This window comes from Populus nigra, chromosome 13 (assembly GCF_951802175.1).
Source record: "Populus nigra chromosome 13, ddPopNigr1.1, whole genome shotgun sequence".
Taxonomy (NCBI): domain Eukaryota; kingdom Viridiplantae; phylum Streptophyta; class Magnoliopsida; order Malpighiales; family Salicaceae; genus Populus; species Populus nigra.
The window spans coordinates 14,784,961-14,807,655 of record NC_084864.1 but is presented as its reverse complement, the minus strand read 5'-3'; the positions used below and the strand labels follow the sequence as shown (position 1 = coordinate 14,807,655).

The window sequence follows — 22,695 nt, the reverse complement described above, 5'->3', positions numbered from 1 at the left end:
AAAAAACTTAAAATACATTATTTTAATTTTTTTTTTAAATCTTAAAACAAAGTTGTTTAAAATTATCTTGTAACTCCAGTCTTGATACCGACTTTCTTAATTATTAATACAACCTTTTGAGTTGTATGTTGACGTTCGAAAACCTCAATTTTGAGACGAAGGAAATTAGACAAAATACTGTTCATTAAACAAGAGGATTTGTCTAAATTATACAGTCAGAGCTTATACGAGTTATGTTAGATTTTTTTTCTTGAAGAAAGGCTATGTAGGGATTCTATACGATTGTGATGGAAAGGGAAAACACCTCTCATTGCAATGTTATACCCTATGTTTGGACTTTGGAGTGAAATGAAGTGAGATGAAAGGGAGAAGATCCATCCAATCAAAATATTTGATGGTCAAAATGATCATTAGATATCATGTGTTGTAATAATCTTACTCTCAAAAAAGTATTGCCATGGCTACTTTTTCAAGTTTTGGTACAAGGAAGATGACACCTTACCTCATAGCTATGAAGAATTATGACACTATTAGGGTTTGATTATTATCTTGATACAGAAAAGATGACTCCTTGCCTTGTCCTTGGCCATGAGCTCACAGTGAGCCTAGTCCATGCACTTCCGAATATCAACACAAAACACTCCTTTCATTCTCCTTATCCTCGATGTAACTTGACAGCGGAGCTAGGAAATGTCCACTACCATGATGTCAGGAATTTGTCATGGTGACAGAGGCAAGTGATTGCCAGCTTTGTTTGCTTCATCATTAACTTCTGGGCTAATTAATAATTAGTTCGAGGCTGAATCATCCACAAGAACCCTCTAGATGGAAATATACATGTGGGGCACAACAATCAATCTTTGATTTTTTGAGTTCTTTAATCATGAACTTGAGCAAATCAGCATCATGCAGCTGGACAATGCAACTAAATTTACATTCCTAAATTGGAAAAGGATTATACAGTAGCATTCCTTCATGTCTGAACTAGCACAGATGTCGTCATGTACCACTGCATCAGACCTGCAGTCCGGCGGGAACCGTTTGGCAACGCAGTGCACCGCAGCAAAAGCATCATCTTTAAAGTGTTTTTGCTAGCAAAACACAGGTCGCACCGCAGTGTGCTGTTCAAGTTGTAAAAATGCCATTGAATCCTATGAGATTAAAGGGGTATATGCGAGAAGATTACTTCACTTGTCTAAGCTACTTTATTTCTCATTCCCACTAAAAACATCCAAAAGCTATCTTATGCTTTACAACGACATCCACATAACAGAGGTAGTGGTGAAGATAGGATCCAGAGTGGCTAAGCACACTGCCCAGAATAAGGCTATAACAAAGCCCTTACACATAATTACAATATTCATTGATTCAGTTGACCTGGTATATAGTATAAATTTAGCAGCATACGATTAAAATACAGCAGAAATATTAACCTCAAGGGACTAATATATAACCTAGATCCATTTAAATTCACTATGAAATCAAGAAAAAATACAGCATAAAAGTATAAATAGAGAAAAATAAAGGTAAGTGAAGGTGTCTCTAATGTACCTATGGAATTACGTCTAGGAGAACTTTTGAGGCATGGTATAGTGCAGCGACTTTGAAATAATCCCCCTAATGTAGATTGTTTATGTCAAGGTAAGAATCAAAAGAACTATCTGCCATCATTGGTCATCAACTGTGAAAAAACTTGGCTGTTTCTAATCTCTGAAGGACCATCACCGCTGTCGGTTTCTGTCTCTGTGTTAATTGATGGAGCTTGGGGAGCTATTCTAGGTGTTGTGAGCTCTGGTGCATTTGCATTGCTGTCGTCACGTGGTTCTCGTGATGGTTTAGAATCAGATTCTTGAAGTTGAAGTGCATACTCCAAATTCCATAACACGTCACCCATGCTTGGCCTATCGACACCATAGTCAGCCAAGCATTTCTCTGCTGTCTCTCCGAATTTCTTCAGAGAATTTTGCTTTATCTGTCCCATGAGATGAGGATCGATAATTTGCTCGAGTATGCCCTTCTTCTGCCATTGCATTGCCCATTCTGCTAAATTCACCTGCTCCCTAGCAAGTAATGGATCAACAGCGGGCCTAGCGCAAAGAACTTCAAGAAGCACAACTCCAAATGAATAAACATCTGATTTATCAGTAAGCTGCTGTCTTCGGAAGTACTCTGGATCAAGATATCCAAAGCTGCCTTTTACACCAGTACTTACATGGGTTTCATCCAGACACGGGCCAGATCGTGAAAGACCAAAATCAGCAACCTTGGCTAAGTAATTTTCATCAAGCAAAATATTCGTAGATTTGATGTCACGATGGATAATGCCTTGAGCAGAACCTGTATGCAGGTAGTGAAGACCTCTTGCTGCACCAATGCAAATCTCAAGCCTTTGCTTCCAAGAAAGATGAGAACACCCTGGGCCATACAAATGCTTCTTCAATGGCCCCTTTTCCATGTACTCATAAACAAGGATCATTTCTGACTGTTCTTCACAATACCCAACGAGGGAAACAAGATGGCGGTGGCGTATCTTAGACAAAACTGTTATTTCAGTTTGGAATTCTGGGAGTCCTTGCCTGGATCCTGGCACACCCCTCTTTACAGCAACCTTGGTGTTGTCTTTAAGAACCCCTTTGAAAACCATACCAAATCCACCAGAACCAATTATCAGACTGTTATCAAAATTGTTGGTTGCCAACTGTACATCGGCGAAGGGGATCTTCAAGCTTCGATATTCATTGACAGTCACTTCAGACATTCTACTATGCGTGCTACCTCCATATACACGTAAAGGTGTCCAACCTGCACTTTCCACTCGTGTTGGTTTCGGCTTCTTCTTCTTGCATTTACATGCAAGTATAACTACAAAGACAGCCAAACACAGAACAAAGCCTCCTATACTTGAAGCCACCACAATCCAAACCGTTCTCTTCTTGGATTTACTATGCAAATGAGAAGGATTTACCATCTTCATGATCTCTACCCCATTCAAAATGGCGTTGACCTTCATAAGACTACTAACAGCCGAAGGTCCAATACTCACTTGCACAGCCCCTAAATCATTAGAATCCACAATAAAGTCTATGTACATTGGTGATGAAAGTACATGGAATGTAAGGGATGACAAATCAAGATCATTGTAGGCAGAGTAATCGTTTAGGTACACATCAAAGTACAACTGATTAAGTGAAGTACTAACAATATCACAGAAATGTAATCGAACCAAGTGCCGAACCCCACCAGAACCCACAGGAAAATTCCATGTGATATTAAATCTTGACTGCAATGGGTTATTATCCTTATTCATCTGCTGTGCAGTCATATATACATTTTCGGGCGCAATCTCCCTACTAGCACCCCCACTCTGATAATTAGGAACATGAGTAGTGACTGCACGTTTAGCAGCAGATTTCAAAACAAGAAAATCCTCATCAGGAATCCAGGTTCTCCACAAAGTATCATTGAAAGGCACCAATTTTGAACCTCCAACATTAATCCTATGAATTGTCTCTAAAACATGCGAAGAAAGATTCTTGTACACTTCAATTCCATTTGCACTAACCAATTTAGCTCCCTCATCAAGAATAAAATCCTTAGGAGCTGAAAACACTTCAATTGCATTCACAAACCCAAAACTTGATTCACCAACAGGACTAAACAGAATCTCAAGAGCATTATCATCTACTCTCAAAATATACTCTTTAAACACAACAACTTTGGTACTAAAATCACTCAATAGCAAATTCCCATTTACTAAAATACTAAACTTTGCAGTTGATAAATCAAAGCCTTGAGCTTTAAATGGAGAGAAATGAAATCGTACCAAGTGAGTCCCATTTCTCTTAATATTGAACTGGTAGCTTGAAGCAGTAGTGAAAACTCTAGCTGTGCTGTACAAAGTCGGTGAGTTTGGATATGGGTTTTGGTTCTTGAGTGAAATGGACTGGCCTTTTGAGAGAAAGACTGGACCTTGTTTAGTGGAATCAGGCAGAAAGATTCTGCTATCTGTAGGAGTGAAGGAGGTGTTGGTGTTTGAGCCACAATTGACGAGGAAGTTGTCTGTGGGACTGAAACAGGTGGAGAAACAGATGAGAGACAGCAGTGCTAGGGAGAGAAGAAGAAGAAGGGTGTTGGTTTCCATTGAAGGAGGTTTCCTGGGGTTCATCAAGAGAAAGAGGAAAACAATAAAGAAAGAGACCTTCTAAGATATGGAGACTGAAGAGTACATGATGGTGAACTGTAGAAGATAGATTTGCCTGTGTAAGAACAGGGTCACTAGAAACTTGACTTTAAGGATTGCTGTCATCCTAGTGTTTATTTTGTCATGTCCAAGGCAACATGCACATGTGAACTTTGACATATACATCGGCATGCCATATGTGTATGATTGAGATTAGGCATCAGTTGTGTCCCCAAGTAGATGTTTGACATTTGAGAACCCAATCTTCGACATGAAGGTGCAACCTCAATGATTATTTTGGCAGTAGTTTTTTATCCCTTTTCAGGGATGCAAAATGTTGTTTTGGCATTTGCAAAAAGTAGGTAAGCTTTGAGTTAGGTGGGTTTCCATTATAGAAAGGTATGAGTAATCAAGCACGGGTGGCTAGTGTAATAGTTTGAGTTCATGTGTTTTAAAAATGTTTTTAATTTTTGTTATATATATTTTTAGATTATTTTGATGTATTAAAAATAATTTTAAAAAATAAAAAGTATTATTTTAATATATTTTCAAATAAAAAATATTTTAAAAAATAATCATTATTATATTTTTAAACACTAGTATTAAAGTTTGTTATACTATAAATAGTGCACATTCAAAAAAAAAATATAAAACTAAACAATATTTTAATTTAGAGTTCTCAACTTTGTTATTTCTTTTAACTCAACTGGTCAAACCCTAAGTTTATTCTTTAAAGATTATCAGTTCAAGTCTCACAAATCTCAGAGCTATTTGAGACTTACATGATCATTAACTTCAGGGCTAGTAGGATTAGTCGAAATACGCGTTAGTTAATTCAAACACCCATATTAATCTAATAGAAAAAAATAGTGCACATTCAAAAAAAATATAAACAAAAACATATTTTAAATATCTAATCTTAGAGTTCTCAACTTTCTCATTTCTTTTAAAATATTTTTGGCATTGAACCGGTTAATTTTATATTAGGTGTGGTCATAAGTCAACTTCTTAGATTACTTAGATTTACTGAGTTAATATATATATATATATATATATATATATATATATATATATTGGTTTAAATTGTGGATTATCTATGTTGAATAAATATGGTTTCATTTATCGAATTGGTTTAAATTTGGGTAGTTGCACTAGCTTTCACAAAGTGGATGACAGAAATCATCAATCCACTTGGAATTCCTATTATTATAGAAATCCCATAATCTCAAAACTAAGGAATGAGTTGACAGATTGAATTTTCATTCACCTCAGCTAGATCCCGAGTTATCTTGCTGAGTTGAACCATACACGCAAGCCTCAGATATCACCTAAGCCATAAATTTAAGTTGGGGCAGAAAAAGTATAAAAAAAAAAGACTGAAATCTCTTCGAGTTAACTCACCGTTTTTGTCCAAAACACGCTTTGACAAAAGGGGGTGCCAGGGAATCAAGTGTCTTTATTGTCTTGATTGTTGTGGCCTCTCTGGATGCTCCTACAGCTTGTGGGTGTGGTCGTAGCATCACTGTGTATATAAATGGACTGAATTAGCTTTGCTTGGTGGCTGTCATTTTCATGGTGCATTATACGAATGAGCTGTAATCTTACATCATGATACCATGAATTTACCTCTGTTAAGCGCAGTTGCCTGAACACATATGAAATTGACCAGCGACTTAATTAAACCAATTAATTTAATTTTAAAAGAAAGTATTTTTTATCTTTTTTCATCAACCAGCTCGATCCATGACCTAGCTCCGCGTTGAGTCGATTTCTAAGAAAAAAATTAATTAGTTATGTCTAAAAACCATGATAGGATATCTAAAAATATTGGAAAAGTTCATGAAATGTATTATTGATTAATGAAACAACAATCAAAGAATGATTTGATTAGTTTCATATGTAATTCCCTCTCATTGAAGATTATGTCATGTTATTTTTCAACTCGAAGTATCTATTATGAGTTCTACATTGATGCAAATTAAAGAACTTCTAGCTCCATTAAATATGCTATTGGTTAATTGAATCAAAGCATGTTTGCTTGGTAAAATCATAATCATGATCTAATATTAAAAATATTGTAAAAAAAAAACGTTTTGAAATATATCATTGTACAATCAATCAATAATCAAAGCTTAATTTAATTAGAATAATGTGTTAGTCCGTTTGATTAAAAATCATGTCATGTTGATTTCCAGGATTAGAGTCTTTCAGGAATTGTATGTGTGTTTATATTCAAGTACAAAATATTTTTTAGTTCAAAATACATTAATTTAATTTTTATTTTATTTTTATATCAGTATTTAAAAAAATTAAGAAGTTCTAAAAAACATTAATTACCGCACTACCAAACACTTCTTTGCTTTAGACATTTAGTCGAGAAAACAAAATTAAATGGTTTGCAACTATGAGAGATGTAACTCAACTAGTCGAGGTCTAAGTTTGTTCTTTAAAGATTACCAGTTTGAGTTTCACAAATTTTAAAACTCATGAAAGTTTATATAATTGTTAACTTTAGGGCCTGTAAAATTAATTAAGATATACACAAACCGACACAAATATCTACATTACTCTAACAAAAAAAAAAAAAGGTTTGCATTTGATGGACCCGACGAGTTGGCCTTGTACATAATATTTGGTCTCGTGCGGTAGAAAAAAATGTTGGATGAAACATAATTCAAATACCTATACCTGCTTTCTTTTTCTTTTTTCCTTCTCTTTTTCTTTAAATCTCTGTCAAAGCTCCTCTAATTTACACACTAAAAAATTCCTATGATTTAATTTTTTTAATTCTGTTCCTATACTTGAAAAATAAATTAATAATATAATGTTCTCAAATAAAAAAATGTCGTTTGTCTCTATTTATATTCTCCACTTTATTATATTATTTATTTGTTTTTATTTCCATCTGTATTCTTAATTTAATTTCACCTCCTTATTTTTGTTTTCAATCCCAATATTTAGCCAAGGGCATCTGGATTATGGATCCGTAGGAACTCGTGATTCTTATTAAACAAAGAGCATGCATGCATAAGTGTCTGTGCGTGCACTTTTGTGTTATTTTCGATGAATATAAATATTTTTAGAATCTGTATCAAATCTAATGTATTTTTAAATTAATTTATATATATTAAAATGAGTTACTAATTAACCAGTATCTCAACATGTCCAGTTTGTCTTTGTCCTCGTATTCTAGCTAGATGCTCTGCATTTTTCTATGAGAATTTATAATATTGAATCATGTTAGGGTAACTTTTATTTTTAGTGTTTTTTTTTTAAAATATATTTATCTTGAAAAAATATCAAATTAATATATTTTTTAATATTTTTTGATAATTTTATTAAATCAATTTTAAAAATATATTTGTCTTGAAAAATATTAGAAATCTTGTTTTTATGGTATATGGTGGAGAAGAGAAGAATAACGTTTTAATTTAGTTAATTAACTTTTTTCTCATATATTTGAAAATAAATAAAATACCCAAATGTTAAAAAAACAGATTAAGGGGAAAAAATGCAGGAATTATCTGAAAAATTTTAAGAAAATAAAAATATTTAAGCTAAAAAATAGAGTGTAATAACAAAAATAAAAAAACTAACAGACTTGTATTTAATCTAACAACAAACTAACAAGCTCATATATCCTAAATTAGTATTTAATATTTGATAAAGGAAAAAAAAAGGTAATTCTTTATCCTGTAAACTTAATTTAGTTTTTTTAGTATTTTTTATAATTCTGAAAAAACCCACGCTTTTTTTCTATATTTTTTATTATTCTGAAAAAAAAAATCTTCGAGGACAAAGTCCATAGAAGATCAAAAGTACATGGAGAAAAATGCATAAAAGATCAAAATTACAAGGAGAAAACATGTTATTAAACCTATATATAAAACAATGATCATCCCCACCAAAACATTTAAGTTTTTTACTTGAAGCTGCAGAATATAGTTTTATGCTATTAATTGCTGCTCTGATTTGGCTTGTCAAAAGCTCTTGCCCATGAATAACTTGACCTTATGCCTCTTCCTTCTATTGATTTATTGACCTTCTGAAAAAGGAAAGAAAAAGGCTATGAAGGCCTGAAACTTCTAGGGCAAAAACTGGAAATAATTTCCCTATAAAGAGTAATTAATAGGTTAGGAATAGCTAGTTGATTATGAACATACAACGTATAAAATAGGGAGCTTTGATTGGCCAGCAGCACCATCCTACGAACAAGAAGGACAGCCTCCCTTAAACAACGAGTCCACTTCAGTTTTCAAATAAGTTTGACAAATGGGTACCATGCAATTAATCGTCTTTTTCAAAGAATTGGAATCAATTACTGGATGCTTAAAGATGTTGTTTTTGTATATTGAGTATGAGAATTAAATTCTAAATAGAATTTAATTTTTAAAAATTATAGAAAAGTGAATTAGAAGTTAACCACACTGATTTACAATTCTTATAAAAAATTTAATGTTAAAATTAGTTTTTCTAAAATATTTATCTATCTCTATTTTTTTAGAAAGATTTTAAAAAATAAGATAAATCTGATGATGATAATATATGAAATAAAATGAATTAAATTTCATCATTTTCAAATATATAAATTTAATATATTTATTAATTGAATTTAAGCTAAACACTATAATTATATTTAATTATAGTAAAGAAATCTGACATATTATGTTTGTCCTAAATACCATTTTAAAAATGGGTACCAAAGCAGCTTTAAAATTTAAATCATTTATGGCATGAACTTGTCCTTCTGTTTTTGTTTTACAAGTTAAAAGGTGTTCTCGAGTCACCATTGATGCCGCATACAGAGGGATAACAAGGTTTGTCAAAATAGCAAAATTAATCCATTTAAAGACAAACGCCGCGTTATTGGATCAGAGAAGCCAAAATCTCAGTTTTATTCATAATTTTCATCCTCCACATAGAATGTTCATGACAATATACATATAAAAAAAGTGAAATTGGTATATAATGGCCACTGAAGGCTTACATGGTCGTTAATTTCAGGACCCGTGGGATTAGTCGAGGTGCGCGCAAGCTGGCTCGGACATCTACGTTAAATTAAAAAAAAAATGAAATTGGTATCCAAATATAATGCGAGGATAGGTTTCGAATGCGAGGTACTCTCGTGGATTATTATTTCTCAAATTTTCATGTACATTTTTTGAATAATATATTTATTAAAGAATCATCTCAACCCAATAATTTAAGCTGTATAATATGGTTTTAATATATAATTTATATTATTTTTTAATATGTTCGTAAAAGTTTTTTGAATTTGAAACTTATACAGATTCATATTATTTTATACTTAATTTTTATCACATAAATAGAGATGATGAGATTCGAACTCATGACTACTTAGTCATTAAAACTGTGATACTATGTCAAAAAACTAATTTAACTTAAAAATTTATGCTGATTAAATAATTTAGTATTTGATTTTTATTAATCTAAAAAAAAAATTGAAAAACCCTAGTTCGGGTTGTGCCCAACTTGCAATTATTAATGGAAAACTAGCAATCTTAAGGGTTAGTCAAATAATTAATGAGATCTATTCTCTTTTGTTTTTATCTATTTTTGGACTCTACACACACACTTTTTTTTTTTTGATTCGAGGAAACCCCATCTTTCAGAAAGCGCATTTTATGGACCCAGGTGAGTGAGTAAAACCCCGGCTGTCCCAGGCTCTTACAAGAGGTGCACGCCCTGACTCGAACTCGAGACCTACTGTGTAGATCTCAAGCCCTTTACCACTACGCTACACTCCCTGAAGACCCTACACGCGCGCGCGCGCACACACGGGTTTTTCAATATATAACACAAAATAAAGTAGTTGGAGAGTGTTAACTGCAGGAGAGATAATGGAAATGTTGACCAAGAAGGTTGGTTTACTGCTGGTGGTGGCCTTTCTTTTCGTCGCTATTTGTGGTCATTCCGCTTCTGCTACGCGGCCATTTCCACTCTCAGACCCCATGAGTAACCTATGTATCCCTACAAAGAAACAAGTAGTTTAATGCTAGAAAACTCCACTCCATTTCTTGTTAAAGCTATTAAGAAAAAACTTCAAGCATGTATTGACTCGGTTATTCAGCCCATGAAGCCTCTGAAACCCACTATACAATTCTTACAATCTTGGCCATCTTGGCATATGATCTCTAGTTGTTGTTCTATTTGAAATATCTATTCTAATCATGCCATAAATCCTCCTATCAAAAAAGAAATCTTCGTACTTCAATAGGACAACATCAACAACTATCCAACACTCATCCACAGTACCCTTGTCAATTATCTCCGATGCTTTACGGTATGCAGCAGGGAATGGAGAGCAGGTCTCTTTTTGGCACTGTACATTGGTGGGTTCTTTGTCTTTAAAGAGTCAGTTTCCAATCTTGTTTGTAGTTGCTGCGTTCAAGGACTCAAGAATTCCAGAAATGGGATATGGAATGGGAACATTTGGAACTGATACAAAAGTTAAAATCTTTTAAATTGGACAAGACAAACATTCGCATTTGAAATATTAATTTATAAAAAAAATTAGACAAGACAAACACCCTGCCATAGACGGCGAAATCTTGTTTTTTTTTTTTTTATCTTATGATAATTTGATTTAATATATATTATGTACAACAAATAAAAACGGTTAGTAGTCTTCAGTATCTCATTATCATTTTTTATTCATATCCCTCGTCTGTAATTTTAAAATGTATTTATGGGGCTAGATGGGGTTTTGACAAGTTGATGATGATCAAGGAAGACGTTTGAAAAGTGAGTTTAACAGAGCAAGCAGGCTGTGGATGAAGCAAGGAGAAGCCAGCAGAGGGACGACAGGAACTAGTGTCCTGGTGGAAAAGGAGTGTCCAGAAGGAGGAGCTTCCATGTTACGGCAGGATCGAATTTGAAATCAGAAAACAGATACTGACGGGATCATAATCTCTGAAGATTCTGAAGGTAGACCACTTCAGCAAGAAGGAAATGGAAATATTAGATAGGATTCTGTATTTTTTATCCTTTTTTGAGCAATAAAACCATCGATTTCTTTTCCTCATCTGTGTTTTTTCTTCTTTTTTTGAAAGATTGGCCTGTGCAACTTCTGATAAAAACATGGTTACTCTCTTACGTTTACACTTGAGATCATATGTGCTTTACAAGATTTGTGCTTTTTGTTTGTTATTACACATTAAAGCGCTATAGCTATTTTGAGTTGTTTTTCAAGCAATGGTACTTCTACAGCCATCAAGGTTCATGATTTTTATTTTAGTTGTTGTTATTAATTCATTAATCAATGATATTTCACCCCTTCTACTCGTTCAACATTGAAAACAAAAGGAAAAAAAATAAATATGCCTTGACTTAGGTAGTGATTTCATGATGTACTTTCTCTTCTTGTTTACCTAGTGCAAAATTCTCCATCGGAAGTGGAGAATCCTCTCCTTCCTCAATCTGTTACTTTTTATGCCATAGATTTTGCTCACTCAAGCTTCCCTAACGAACACGTAAGAGAGGAACATCCCACATCGGAAAGAAAGGAACAATATTTGAACAATATATACCTAACTTTGACAGCAGCTAACCAGCTGAGCTTGGTAACGCGAGCTTGTAACCCGAGTGGGGGCTTTAAAGTGGTGGAATGTTGACTATGCTTATAAGGTCGGGTTCAGTGCGGCTGTTATCTGGCCCGCCAGTTCCAAGCCAGGAGTTGAGCCGAGGCATGCAAGTGAAGACCTGGATGTCTCAGCTCCTAGAGTGGAGGGCATAGCGTGAGGCTGGTCTAACAGAGCAGCGATCACCTCCTGCTCCTGGCAGTGGAAGGATAACGGGTCGGTGCCATCTGGATCCGCATGGCCTGATGGGCTGGTCCTAATTAGACCATCATTTTTCTTGACATGTGGTTCAGACTCCATTTGGCATAGCGGTTCGATTAAGTTTTTTGATTTTTTTTTTTTTACCAACCAACCCAAAATGAGCATGGCACATCAGCTGGCAATGGAAGAAAAATGGACTGCTGCTGAGATAGGACACGTACCACAGTCAGCCAAAAAAGATTCCTTTGTCAATCAAATCATAATCTAATGAAAATGCCTTTTTTTTTTCTTTTGTTTTTTTAATGTAAATATTCTGACAAGTTAACACCTATTTCAATTAATTTTACAAACTTTACAAACTGTAAAATTAATTATTATATAAACTTTCAGTAGCTATCATATTAGTAATTACAGTACTTAAACTTGAAATTGTAGGGAAAGCAAACTTCTTAATCTCAAGCTCTTACCACTACGGTACCTACTAAATGATTTTTATTTTTTGTTTTTGACTATACATAGTGACTATGATTGTGGTTATTTTTTATTTAAAAATGCATCAAAACAATATTTTTTTATTTTTTAAAAATTATTTTTGATATCAATACATTAAAATGATCTGAAAATACTAAAAAAATATTAATTTAAAGTAAAGAAAAAAATAAAAATATTTTAAATATTTTTAAAACATAAAAATAAACGCAACAGACCGATGTATTTCAAATTAAGTGTGGACTTTCATGACATGTGCTTGTTATCGCCGATGTATTAACTAGTTAAGTGTGAAATAAGAAATAAAAAGCCTTTGAACTATTTCATTAAATATCGCCATGCATGGGGAGGTTCCTCTCTCCCGCGTTGGATAGGGACATAGTGTGCTGCAAATGAATCGAGTCACGTTTTAATATGTTCGAGCTCAACTCATCCAAGTTTAGAGAGGTTCAAACTCGATCGGCTCGTGCTTATGACGAGCTTAAAGCCTAAGATTTACATTCAGTTGATTTCAAACTTTTATTAGGCTCCAACTTATATTGAACTAGTCTCGTTCAAGTTGCTTAGCTTGATATTGAGCTTATAAACAAATTAGATTTAAACTCATATAATTACAATATCATAAAAACAAAAATTAATAAATATAATCTCACTTTATTTTTCATCCTTGCTCTCGATAAGTTGAGAATAAAAAGTTCGTTTGAAAGTGTGATTGCAGTTATTTTTCAAAATATTTTTTACTTTAAAATACATCAAAATGATAATTTTTTTATTTTTTAAAAATTATTTTTGATATCAGCGCATTAAAATGATTAAAAAATACTAAAAAAATATTAATTTAAAGTAAAAAAATAAAAAAAAATTCAATTCTTTTTAAAATATTTTTTAAACATAAAAAAAATAATAATAAAAGAAGCAAAATCGAGGATTGGTTATGCTCTCAAGCTGGCTCTTGCTTGGCCACCCAAGCTGTTTTGTAAAGCTTGCGTATAAGTTATTGGTGCAACAACTATATATGGTTATATTATATATTGAATTTGATAATTAAGTTTGAATTTTTTTAAAAAAGTTGATTTTTATAATTTTCGATTGATTAATTTTTATTTTATATATTATTCTTAACACTCTTCACTTTTAACTTATTTTTTAAAGTTTCTTGAGTGAAAGAAGTTCTAGGATCTTGATTGGATTGTAAGACTTTAATGACCTCACTACTATATTAGTGGATTTAATAATTAAATTTCAATTCCGTTCAAATAATTTAAATCTTAGTGTATTTTCAACTTTATATATTATTCTCTTTTATTTATTGATTTAAGATAAAATTGATGGTTATAATACTACAAAACCACCGGAAATGCTCGGTCATTATTCATATAAGCATATGACATCAATAATTTTCCAACATTTAAGGAAATAGTTAACACATAGAGTTCAAACAAATTGATCCAAGATCGTTCTGCATTCAGATAATCAACACCACCTCATCTTTGCTCCTTTTTTTTTTTTTCAGGTGAAGAAGCTCCATCATGATAGAAAGCTAAGTCTCATGGTGGATAAGGATCTGAGAGGCAATTTTGACAGAATCGAATTGGAAGAGATTGTCCAGGTTGCTCTTTTATGCACGCAATATTTCCCAAAAAAAAAATATTGAAAAGCATACAAAAAAGTGCAAAAAAAAGAGTTGGGAATTTAAATTGGATCAATAATTGAGCATCGTAGAAGAAAATAAAGTTTGCAAATTTCTAGGCCATAATTGAGGGTTAAATTGAAAATAAAATTGAGAAATGGGGTCGTTTTGAATGAAAGAGGGAAGAACAGAGCTTGGACATCAAGAGACGAATAGCTTCGTTTTGTTGCAGAATCTGCAGAAATTCTAGGGAACCCGTATGGAAGCTAATTTTTTGCAGTTGTTGCATTTCTTTAGTACTGTTATCATAATATATAAAAAAATATGTTTTTTTTTATGCATGTGTAAATAAAACATTAGGATAATCAAGAGAAAAATGAAACGGGTGAGGTGAAAGAGGAAAATGAAAGATTAAAAATGATGCTGCAGCGAATTAAGAAAGATGGCAAGTCTCTCCAATTGCTCCTTCTCGAAACTCGTTCTAAGCAATCTACAGATTCAGCCCCATTCCATTCGATGAAAAAAAACAGCAGTCCTCACTTAATTAGGGTTTTATGAACAATTAATAATCCTTGAAAAATATCAATTTGAGATTTGTTTTTAGGGTTTTGAAAAAAAATAAGAATATTTATGTTGAAGGAATTCCAGCAGCGTAGCCTCGGCAAACACTCATCAAGGAAAGCACATTTGAGTTGAAGAGATTAAGATTAAAACCATAATGCAAATCTATGTTAACTCATAACGCAAAGAATAATTTAAAAAAAAAAAAAGATGAGTAAAACAGAGAGAGAAGCATAGTAAAAAAGGCACCACAACTTTAAAAACCCAATTAATAATACATGCGGAAGTTAATAGGACAACAATTACACATGAAAAAAAAAATTCATGGGCAAAAAAAGTTACAATTATAAATATGCAATTTTATTTTTAAAAATTTAAATAAATGATGGTGGATTTTCTACAGCTTTACAAGGCATTTAAATAAGCTAGAAAAATCTATCTCTACTAAAAAATAATCTAAAAACTCCTATAAAAATAACAAAATTAGCTTAAATAACAATTTCTAAATCTAATTCTAAAAGATTTAATGGCCCAGTATGCAACATAGAAAAATTATTTATATAATCACTTAGAAAATTTTAAGTTTGATGTAACTATTAAATCTTTCATTATCTTTTTAAATTGTATATCTAATTTAGCGTGATTAGATTTGCTCTACGACCTAAACATATTTACTTATCCATAACAAACATGTATTAAGCTATTTACATAGTTTTCTTGAGTCAAATTCTCGTCTCATAGTATACAATTCTCACCTGAATACTCAAAACATTCGGTCTCTGTAAACTCGAGTGCATCAACTACTCCCATGTTGGTTTTCTTTGGGGGGTTTAGTTTTTAGTCTTAATTAACTTCTTTCACCTATTATGTTATGGGGATAATTGCACTTAGGGCATCAATTTTATATTTTTCCTCGATTCGAGTATATGAATTCTAATTTTGTTTCATTTTGAGCACACCGATTTTTTTAAAAAAAATTTCAATCTAATGCTTCCATTTACCTTTATCAAATTTTCTGTGATATATCAGTTGTCCTTCAAAAACTCTATTGATATTCCGACTTTCATTTTATGTAAATCAAATCCATGAATTTATTTTTTATACACCAACATTTTTTACTGCTCCAGTCAAGTAATTTAGTATATATACAAAAATTTCTCCACTTTCCGGTTGCACCATCACCAGAAACCCAACGGTCCACTTTCATTTCCCGCCAAAATATTGCTATTACAGAAATCTCACGAACCACCAACGACCGTACCAGACAAACATTATTATTAGCAAACAACAGAAGCTAGAACCAATGCTTTCTGTCCACGGTTACTAAAAGCAAAGGCTGACCAGTTCACTTCGATCTGTTAGTGTTAGATCGAGATTATATCTTGAGGTTCCCTCTAGTTATTTCTCCTACTGATCAATGGGGCTCTGGACTATTCTTTTCGCCACAGGAGCTTTCGCCAATCCAAGCAAGGCAGGTTTATGGTCTTTTCTAGCACGTACTTCCTTCAATCTGAAATCTCTGTTGATGATGCGTTGTTGTCAAAAGTATCGGATGCTTCAGATCTGGTCTAAATTCTTGTTTTTTTTCAGGTCAGAAGGGGCCAAGATTGGAAGTGCATTGAATGGTGCATCAGTGAGTGCTTTACTTGGGCTAGCAGCTAGTAGTTTGGGGATTATTTCTTTTGAATCTCCTGCTTATTCTATCCTATTGGAGTTTCTGTTTCCATTGACAATTCCACTATTGCTGTTTAGAGCTGATTTGCGTCGCGTGTTTACGTCTACTGGGATATTTCTTCTGGCTTTCTTGATAGGAACAGGTAAAAATCAGATTTTTTTTTTTAGTATGAAAATCAGCTAAAAAACTATTGGGTTTGATTCTGAAATGGGAATTTGTTTGCGGGTTTTCTATGTTATCTGATTAGAAGATGGGTTTTGAGGGGTTTGTTGATGGTTTTGTTGTGTGACAGTTGGAAAAATAGTTAGAACAGTATTGGCCTATATCATGGTACCGATTCTGGATAGCGTGGCTATAGCAGCTGCATTTCCAACCCAGTTCAATCTCCTTGCACCATCTGGTGAGGCTTTGGCTATGATTCTGAAGCAGGTGAGCTGAGATTTACAGGATTTCTATTCAGTTAGTTCATTTGCATCACCCGTTGATTATAGGATCACTCAACCTGATAAGATTATTAATCACAACAGAAAAACAAAAACAATTACATATAACAAAAAGTTTCACTGTAATTGAAACAGTGCGGTTTGAAGAACTTTGGAAATAATCTCAAGAATACATCAAATATATTTTATAATCCTAAAAACATACTGCGTGAAGTAATCACGAAAGGTCCCTAACGACTAAAAGAGCCCCTGTGGCCCAGCATTTTGATATCTGTTCTTGTTCAGGTTTCCATTCATCTTTTTGCGATCCTCGGACTTGGAAAGCTATTTCGATTCGATCAAAAGCCGTTGCTGATTGCATCAAATGCTAATATTGGAGGCCCAACAACCGCATATGGAATGGGCAATGCTAAAGGGTGGATCGAGTTCTTTGGTTGCTCCTGCCATTATTGCTTACATTTTTGGAAATTTTTTGGAAATTTTTATTTTCTTTGTTTTGGGAGTAACAGCTTGCTTATGTATTCCTATTGTTCTTGCGCATTATCATTCCCCCTTGTATCCTTCGCCAAGAGGTGTTGCTGTTATTAATCACAATAATGAGCATCATTAGACCTGTGTGAGATTAATTGTTACTGCAAAATTCTACCATGTTTACACGAATAATTGAATAATATTCTTGTATAATATTTAATTTCTTAATATATCCTTTCGTCAATGTTTTTTTTTTTAATCTAAATTGATATAATTATATTTTTTTATTATGAAAATGCTCTTAAGCTATACGAGTAGTTAAATTGGTATAATTTTCTTTTGGTTAATTTCTTCCATTTTTCTCTTTAGTAGTTTTGATCATTGGTACTCAGATGTAAATCTTTCGGTTAAATTTGTACTGTAACTTCCATCTTCACTTCCTCCTCCTGTCTTTGCCTCCTCTTGTCTCCCTCTGACCTCAGCAGCAAAGACTTGCGGTCAACATTCTTCAATGGCTTCAAAACTTCCATTTCTCCACTCTCCAGCAGTCCCATCACCGGAAACCCACCGGCCACATTTCATTCCCCTCCATAATATTCTTACTGCCACCACCAACCCCATCAGATAAACATTACTGTCGGCAAATAACAGGAACAAGACATCATTTCTTTCTCCTCAGTTGTATCCTCTAAAGACCCAAATTTGGTTCGATCATCTATAACTGTTTGATCCAATCTGAATCTGAATTTCCCTCTTATTCCTCCTACTGGTCCATGGGGTTACCTGGACTGCTCTCTTTGCCACTGGTGCTTTCGGTATCTGGGAATTCACCACCCCTTCTCTTGTTTTTTAATCATGATATTTTGGTGTTTGTCGCAATCCTGCAATCTGGGCCGTTCGTTGAATTCCGTATGCATGAATGCGGGATCCCACGTATAGTTGTGATAGCTTAGGCACATCGGATATTGCTGTTGAAATTGGAAAAACGCTTGAGACCGCATTACCAAACAAACATGTTTGATACTGTGAGCTGATTTGTTATCCAAGATTTGAAGTGCTTTGAGTGGTGCATTAGGGAGTACTTTAGTTGCTAGTAATTTGGGTATGGAAACTTCCACTTTTACGTTACTTTTTAGGTTGTTAGACAATTCTACAGTTCTACTTGTCTTCCTTCAGATTTTCATTAGGCCCAGAACTGTTCATCGAAGTAACAACAATGTTCACTCCTAGCTGAACTCAATAATTTTGTTGGGTCTGAGCCATGTTCATGCTCCATAAAACCTAAAATTTCATATGAATAACCTACCCCAGTGTTAGAAATTGGAAATGAGCATCAAAGTGTAGATTTGAAATCTTTTAACCTTATTCTATGCAAGGAATTTCTTTCAGGCACCTTTTCCTTGGTTCGATAAATGTTTGGAATATCTGATACAACGACTTGAGTTATGGTCGATTCCGGCCGTAGACTTGAGACATGGCTGAATCCTGCCATAGCGGGACCGGGTTTTGGAGAAACTTTTAGTTTTCATAGATAAAGCATCACCCTGAAACATAACCAAGTAACAAACACAAAGGACAATACCTTCGTACATTCATAGGTTGTCGTCATGTGGGTCTCTTTGGTTTGGCCACGGGAGCATCTCTGCAAAAAAACCCAAACAAACAGAACCCTCCAAAGATGTATCACTTCACTGAGAATTCCTCTCTTAAACACCTTCCATTAATGGCTTCTCCAACACTAATACCTTATCTCCCTCTCTCCCCCTCATCAAGAATACTGTTACACCAGTCACCACCCTTTTTAGCCCCTCATGACTCCCTCCACCTCACTCCTTCAAAATCTACACCTTTATCTCCTACAATATGTACAAGGCCTAACAAGAGCTGCAAACCAATTCAATCAGTAAAAGTTTGTTCACAGTTGAGGTATCCCATCATTTCTCCAGATGACCATTGGGGCACCTGGACTGCCCTCTTTGCCACAGGGGCTTTCGGTATCTGGTAATTAACTAACTTGCTTCTGTGTCACGTATTTCATGTCTGTTTATCTCAGTTGTTGATGGGCATGGTCACGTGGACCCTAAACCAAGGACCCACCTTAGAGAAGATTGTCACGGTTGTGTGAGTTAGACTAATGTTGTTCTTGGATAAGTAAAATTGAACATTAATGGTGGGTTTTAATTGTTTTTGAAGGTCTGAGAGGACAAAAATTGGGAGTATGCTGAGTGCAGCCTTGGTGAGCATATTGGTTGGACTTGCAGCTAGTAATGTAGGAATCATTCCTTATGAAGCAAGGGCATATTCAGTTGTGTTCGAGTATCTGCTGCCCCTAACTGTTCCTTTGCTGTTGTTCAGAGCTGACTTGCGGAATGTGTTTAGATCAACTGGGACTTTGCTCTTAGCTTTCTTGCTTGGTTCAGGTTTGTTTTTCCTCTTAACTATGTGTAATTGTGTTCAAATTTTTCAATCAAGCGTCATTGCCTGTATATATCATGTAAATTTATCTCCTAAGGTACCTAAATAGTTTTGCTTATACACAGAAAGAATAGGATTTGCATATTGAGATTTGAAGTTTAGAATGTTAAGGATTAGGTGTGGTTGTTACTTGGGGCAACATCATGAATCCAGGGTCAAAATGTATGAGATTTATGTGAAGAATGATCAGTCTTAGTTTCATCAAATCAAAGAGTCTAATATGTATCATCTTGGATGTAATCTAGGTTAGCTGATGGAAGCAGTAGGATCCTAGTGTTTGACTGAAGGTGCCCATGTGTTTACACATCATAACTGAGAAGCAGATTGTGAGAGAGTAATTTTTGTCAGTTCATATAAGTTCCTCCATGTCTATGTGATTTTTTCTTTTAATCTAAAATCAATTCGTTTTTAATTTTATGGTAGAGTTGGTGTGCAAATCATTGTATGATGACTGGCATCTTGTAAGGAGCTAGTGCTGCATATCTCAACTCTACATTCTGCCCTGGCATGTGATGTTTTACCAGCATCCTCTGCTTTATGGCCCACGGCATGCAACTGAACCAAAACTGAATGGTCTTTGCTGAACAAGACATCGATCTAGTTTCAATTATGTTATTCTTCCCGTCGGCTGAATGTCTTCAGCTTGCTGTCTAGCCATATGTTGTCCAAGCATGTATCAAGATGCTAAGTAACTTCTGCCTATTACAGATTTATCAACTGTTAAAAATGTAATTTGCACACGATATTTCTTCCTTCCGTGTGGTCTTGTGAAATTTACCGCTGTCTCATAAGTGCCGAGCACTCCCAATGCTCTGTTGTAGAGCTTCAGTCTCTCTGTACATTGCTCATGTGGAAGCTAAATGGAAACATATGAATGTAACTTTGGCTGTTAAGCTCTATATATTTTCATTTTCTCTGTGTCTTTTTTATGTTCTAATTTCCTATGATTTTTGGTAACTTCATTCTTCCATTTTACAGTTGCAACTGTGATTGGAACTTTCGTTGCCTTTCTGATGGTGCCTATGCGATCACTTGGCCAAGATAATTGGAAAATAGCTGCTGCTCTCATGGGGAGTTATATTGGTGGATGTAAGTTGTTGCATTTTCATAATTGGCCTGTTGGTCACACTGCTGTCTGCTTATTTTGATTGTACATTGTTTCCTTTGTCATTGTAGCTGTTAATTATGTTGCAGTTACAGAGGCACTTGGTGCTTCTCCATCAGTTGTGGCTGCAGGAGTTGCCGCGGACAATGTAATCTGTGCTATATACTTCATGGTATTATTTGGATTAGCTTCTAAAATACCTCCTGAGGTTTCAACCTCAACTAAAGGTATGTAGTGACTTCTTACATAATTACTCAGAACAGTCTTTAACTGTTTATTAAGGAAACAAAATGGCACAACCAATGGACATGTTTTATTGATGGTTGAAACGGTTCCTAATTATATCAGAACCTGACTCTTTGGCAGGTGCTGAAGTGGATGTGTCATCCAATTCGGAAGGCAAAGTCCCTGTGCTACAGACTGCTACTGCACTTGCTATCTCCTTTATGATATGTAAGATGGGCGCGTATCTCACGCAACTGTGCAAGATTCAAGGAGGTACTCTTCCAGCAGTAACAGCTATTGTTGTCTTTTTAGCAACATTATTTCCAGCACAATTTGGTTATCTTGCTCCTGCTGGCGATACTCTTGCTATGGTTCTGATGCAGGTAAAAAACTTTGTATCTAGTTTTGTTTATTGGTGCCTTATTAAGTGTCTCTTTCAAGAGCTGACCTCTTAAAATCTTTGCTGTTTCTGTATTTGTTGATTCCAGGCTCCTAATAATTACCCCTTCTTGTAGATTGATTAAGGTGTTCTCTTTTTCTTGGATATTTTCTCGTAGATGATTTTTCGAATGATTTGTATGCACATAGGATAAAGCATGCTCATAAAGTGAAAGAAAGAAAGTCATAGCTCTATAGGAGTTTTGAGGCTATGAAGGGCAAAGGTAGAAAGAAATACATTGCCTCTTAGTTTCATTTCGGACATAAAAAAATATGGCATGCGTGTGTAAAGTTGCAAATTGTTTAAGGATAACCTTTAAGTCAATGGCTCTAAACTGGTTATTATTGTTGAAGAAACACCACTCAATTTTCTAATCTGAAATTGCTGTCTGTTGTCGATAGCGTTGACCTCTTGGTTCTTTTATCTCAAAAATGTGCCTCCCCTGAGTTTCTGAATGCTTAATAATCCCCACTTGTATCTGAAAATTTGAACTTGACATTACTGTTGAAGGATTCCAATTTCCAGCCATTTTCCTTGTGACGAACGCAATAAGCACAGGATATCTCACTTTTGTACATTGGCTGCTTTTCCCAACAGGTATTCTTTGCCGTAGTTGGTGCTGGTGGGAGTATATGGAATGTCATCAACACAGCACCAAGTATATTCTTATTTGCTCTGGTTCAAGTAACTGTTCATCTTGCTGTGATTCTTGGATTTGGAAAGCTGTTGCGCTTTGACTTAAAGCTATTACTTCTAGCATCGAATGCCAACATCGGAGGCCCTACGACAGCATGTGGAATGGCCACAGCCAAAGGATGGGGTTCTCTGGTAGTTCCTGGAATTCTTGCAGGCATTTTTGGGGTTTCTATTGCAACTTTTCTTGGTATTGGCTTTGGAATGATGGTCCTTAAATACTTGTAGAAGCTAGCAATACAGTATAACAGAACCTTTTATACTGTGTTGCACTATATGAAACTTGTAATTTTTTTTATGCGGTATCAAAATTAAAGCTGCTGCATATTGAATCCTTCTGTTTGCATTCATGTTGCCTATGATCATTTGGAGCCCTCCCTTCACCACCCCCATGGGCATAGTCTACAGGTAGGTTCGCAACGACTACTCTTACTACAGGACGCATACCTAGCTAATATTTAGATCCCGCTCTATCCAAACTTACATGTTTGGAGCTTTAACTCGTAT

The 22,695-nt window shown here is 34.5% G+C and overlaps 3 protein-coding genes across 4 annotated transcripts; 2 read left to right on the top strand and 1 right to left on the bottom strand.

Annotated features, from left to right (window-relative positions):
- Nucleotides 1-1,313: 1,313 nt before the first annotated feature.
- LOC133670391 (probable receptor-like protein kinase At5g24010) lies at nt 1,314-4,516 on the bottom strand. The gene has a single exon (XM_062090877.1). It carries the CDS (start codon nt 4,163-4,165, stop codon nt 1,658-1,660), a length of 2,508 nt encoding a protein of 835 aa, XP_061946861.1. The 5' UTR covers nt 4,166-4,516; the 3' UTR covers nt 1,314-1,657.
- An 11,636-nt stretch (nt 4,517-16,152) lies between these two features.
- On the top strand, nt 16,153-17,479 carry LOC133671717 (uncharacterized). 2 transcript variants are annotated; one of them, XM_062092563.1, is made up of 4 exons: nt 16,153-16,295; nt 16,415-16,479; nt 16,630-16,766; nt 17,066-17,479. In XM_062092563.1, exons 1-4 carry the CDS (start codon nt 16,285-16,287, stop codon nt 17,366-17,368), a joined length of 516 nt encoding a protein of 171 aa, XP_061948547.1. In that variant the 5' UTR covers nt 16,153-16,284; the 3' UTR covers nt 17,369-17,479. The 2 variants fall into 2 exon arrangements, with proteins under 2 accessions (XP_061948547.1, XP_061948546.1); XM_062092562.1 differs by having other exon boundaries at nt 16,153-16,479.
- A 1,334-nt stretch (nt 17,480-18,813) lies between these two features.
- LOC133670891 (uncharacterized) lies at nt 18,814-22,523 on the top strand. The gene is made up of 6 exons (XM_062091486.1): nt 18,814-19,252; nt 19,445-19,671; nt 20,705-20,815; nt 20,903-21,058; nt 21,198-21,439; nt 22,093-22,523. Exons 1-6 carry the CDS (start codon nt 18,930-18,932, stop codon nt 22,414-22,416), a joined length of 1,383 nt encoding a protein of 460 aa, XP_061947470.1. The 5' UTR covers nt 18,814-18,929; the 3' UTR covers nt 22,417-22,523.
- The last annotated feature ends 172 nt before the right edge of the window (nt 22,524-22,695 follow it).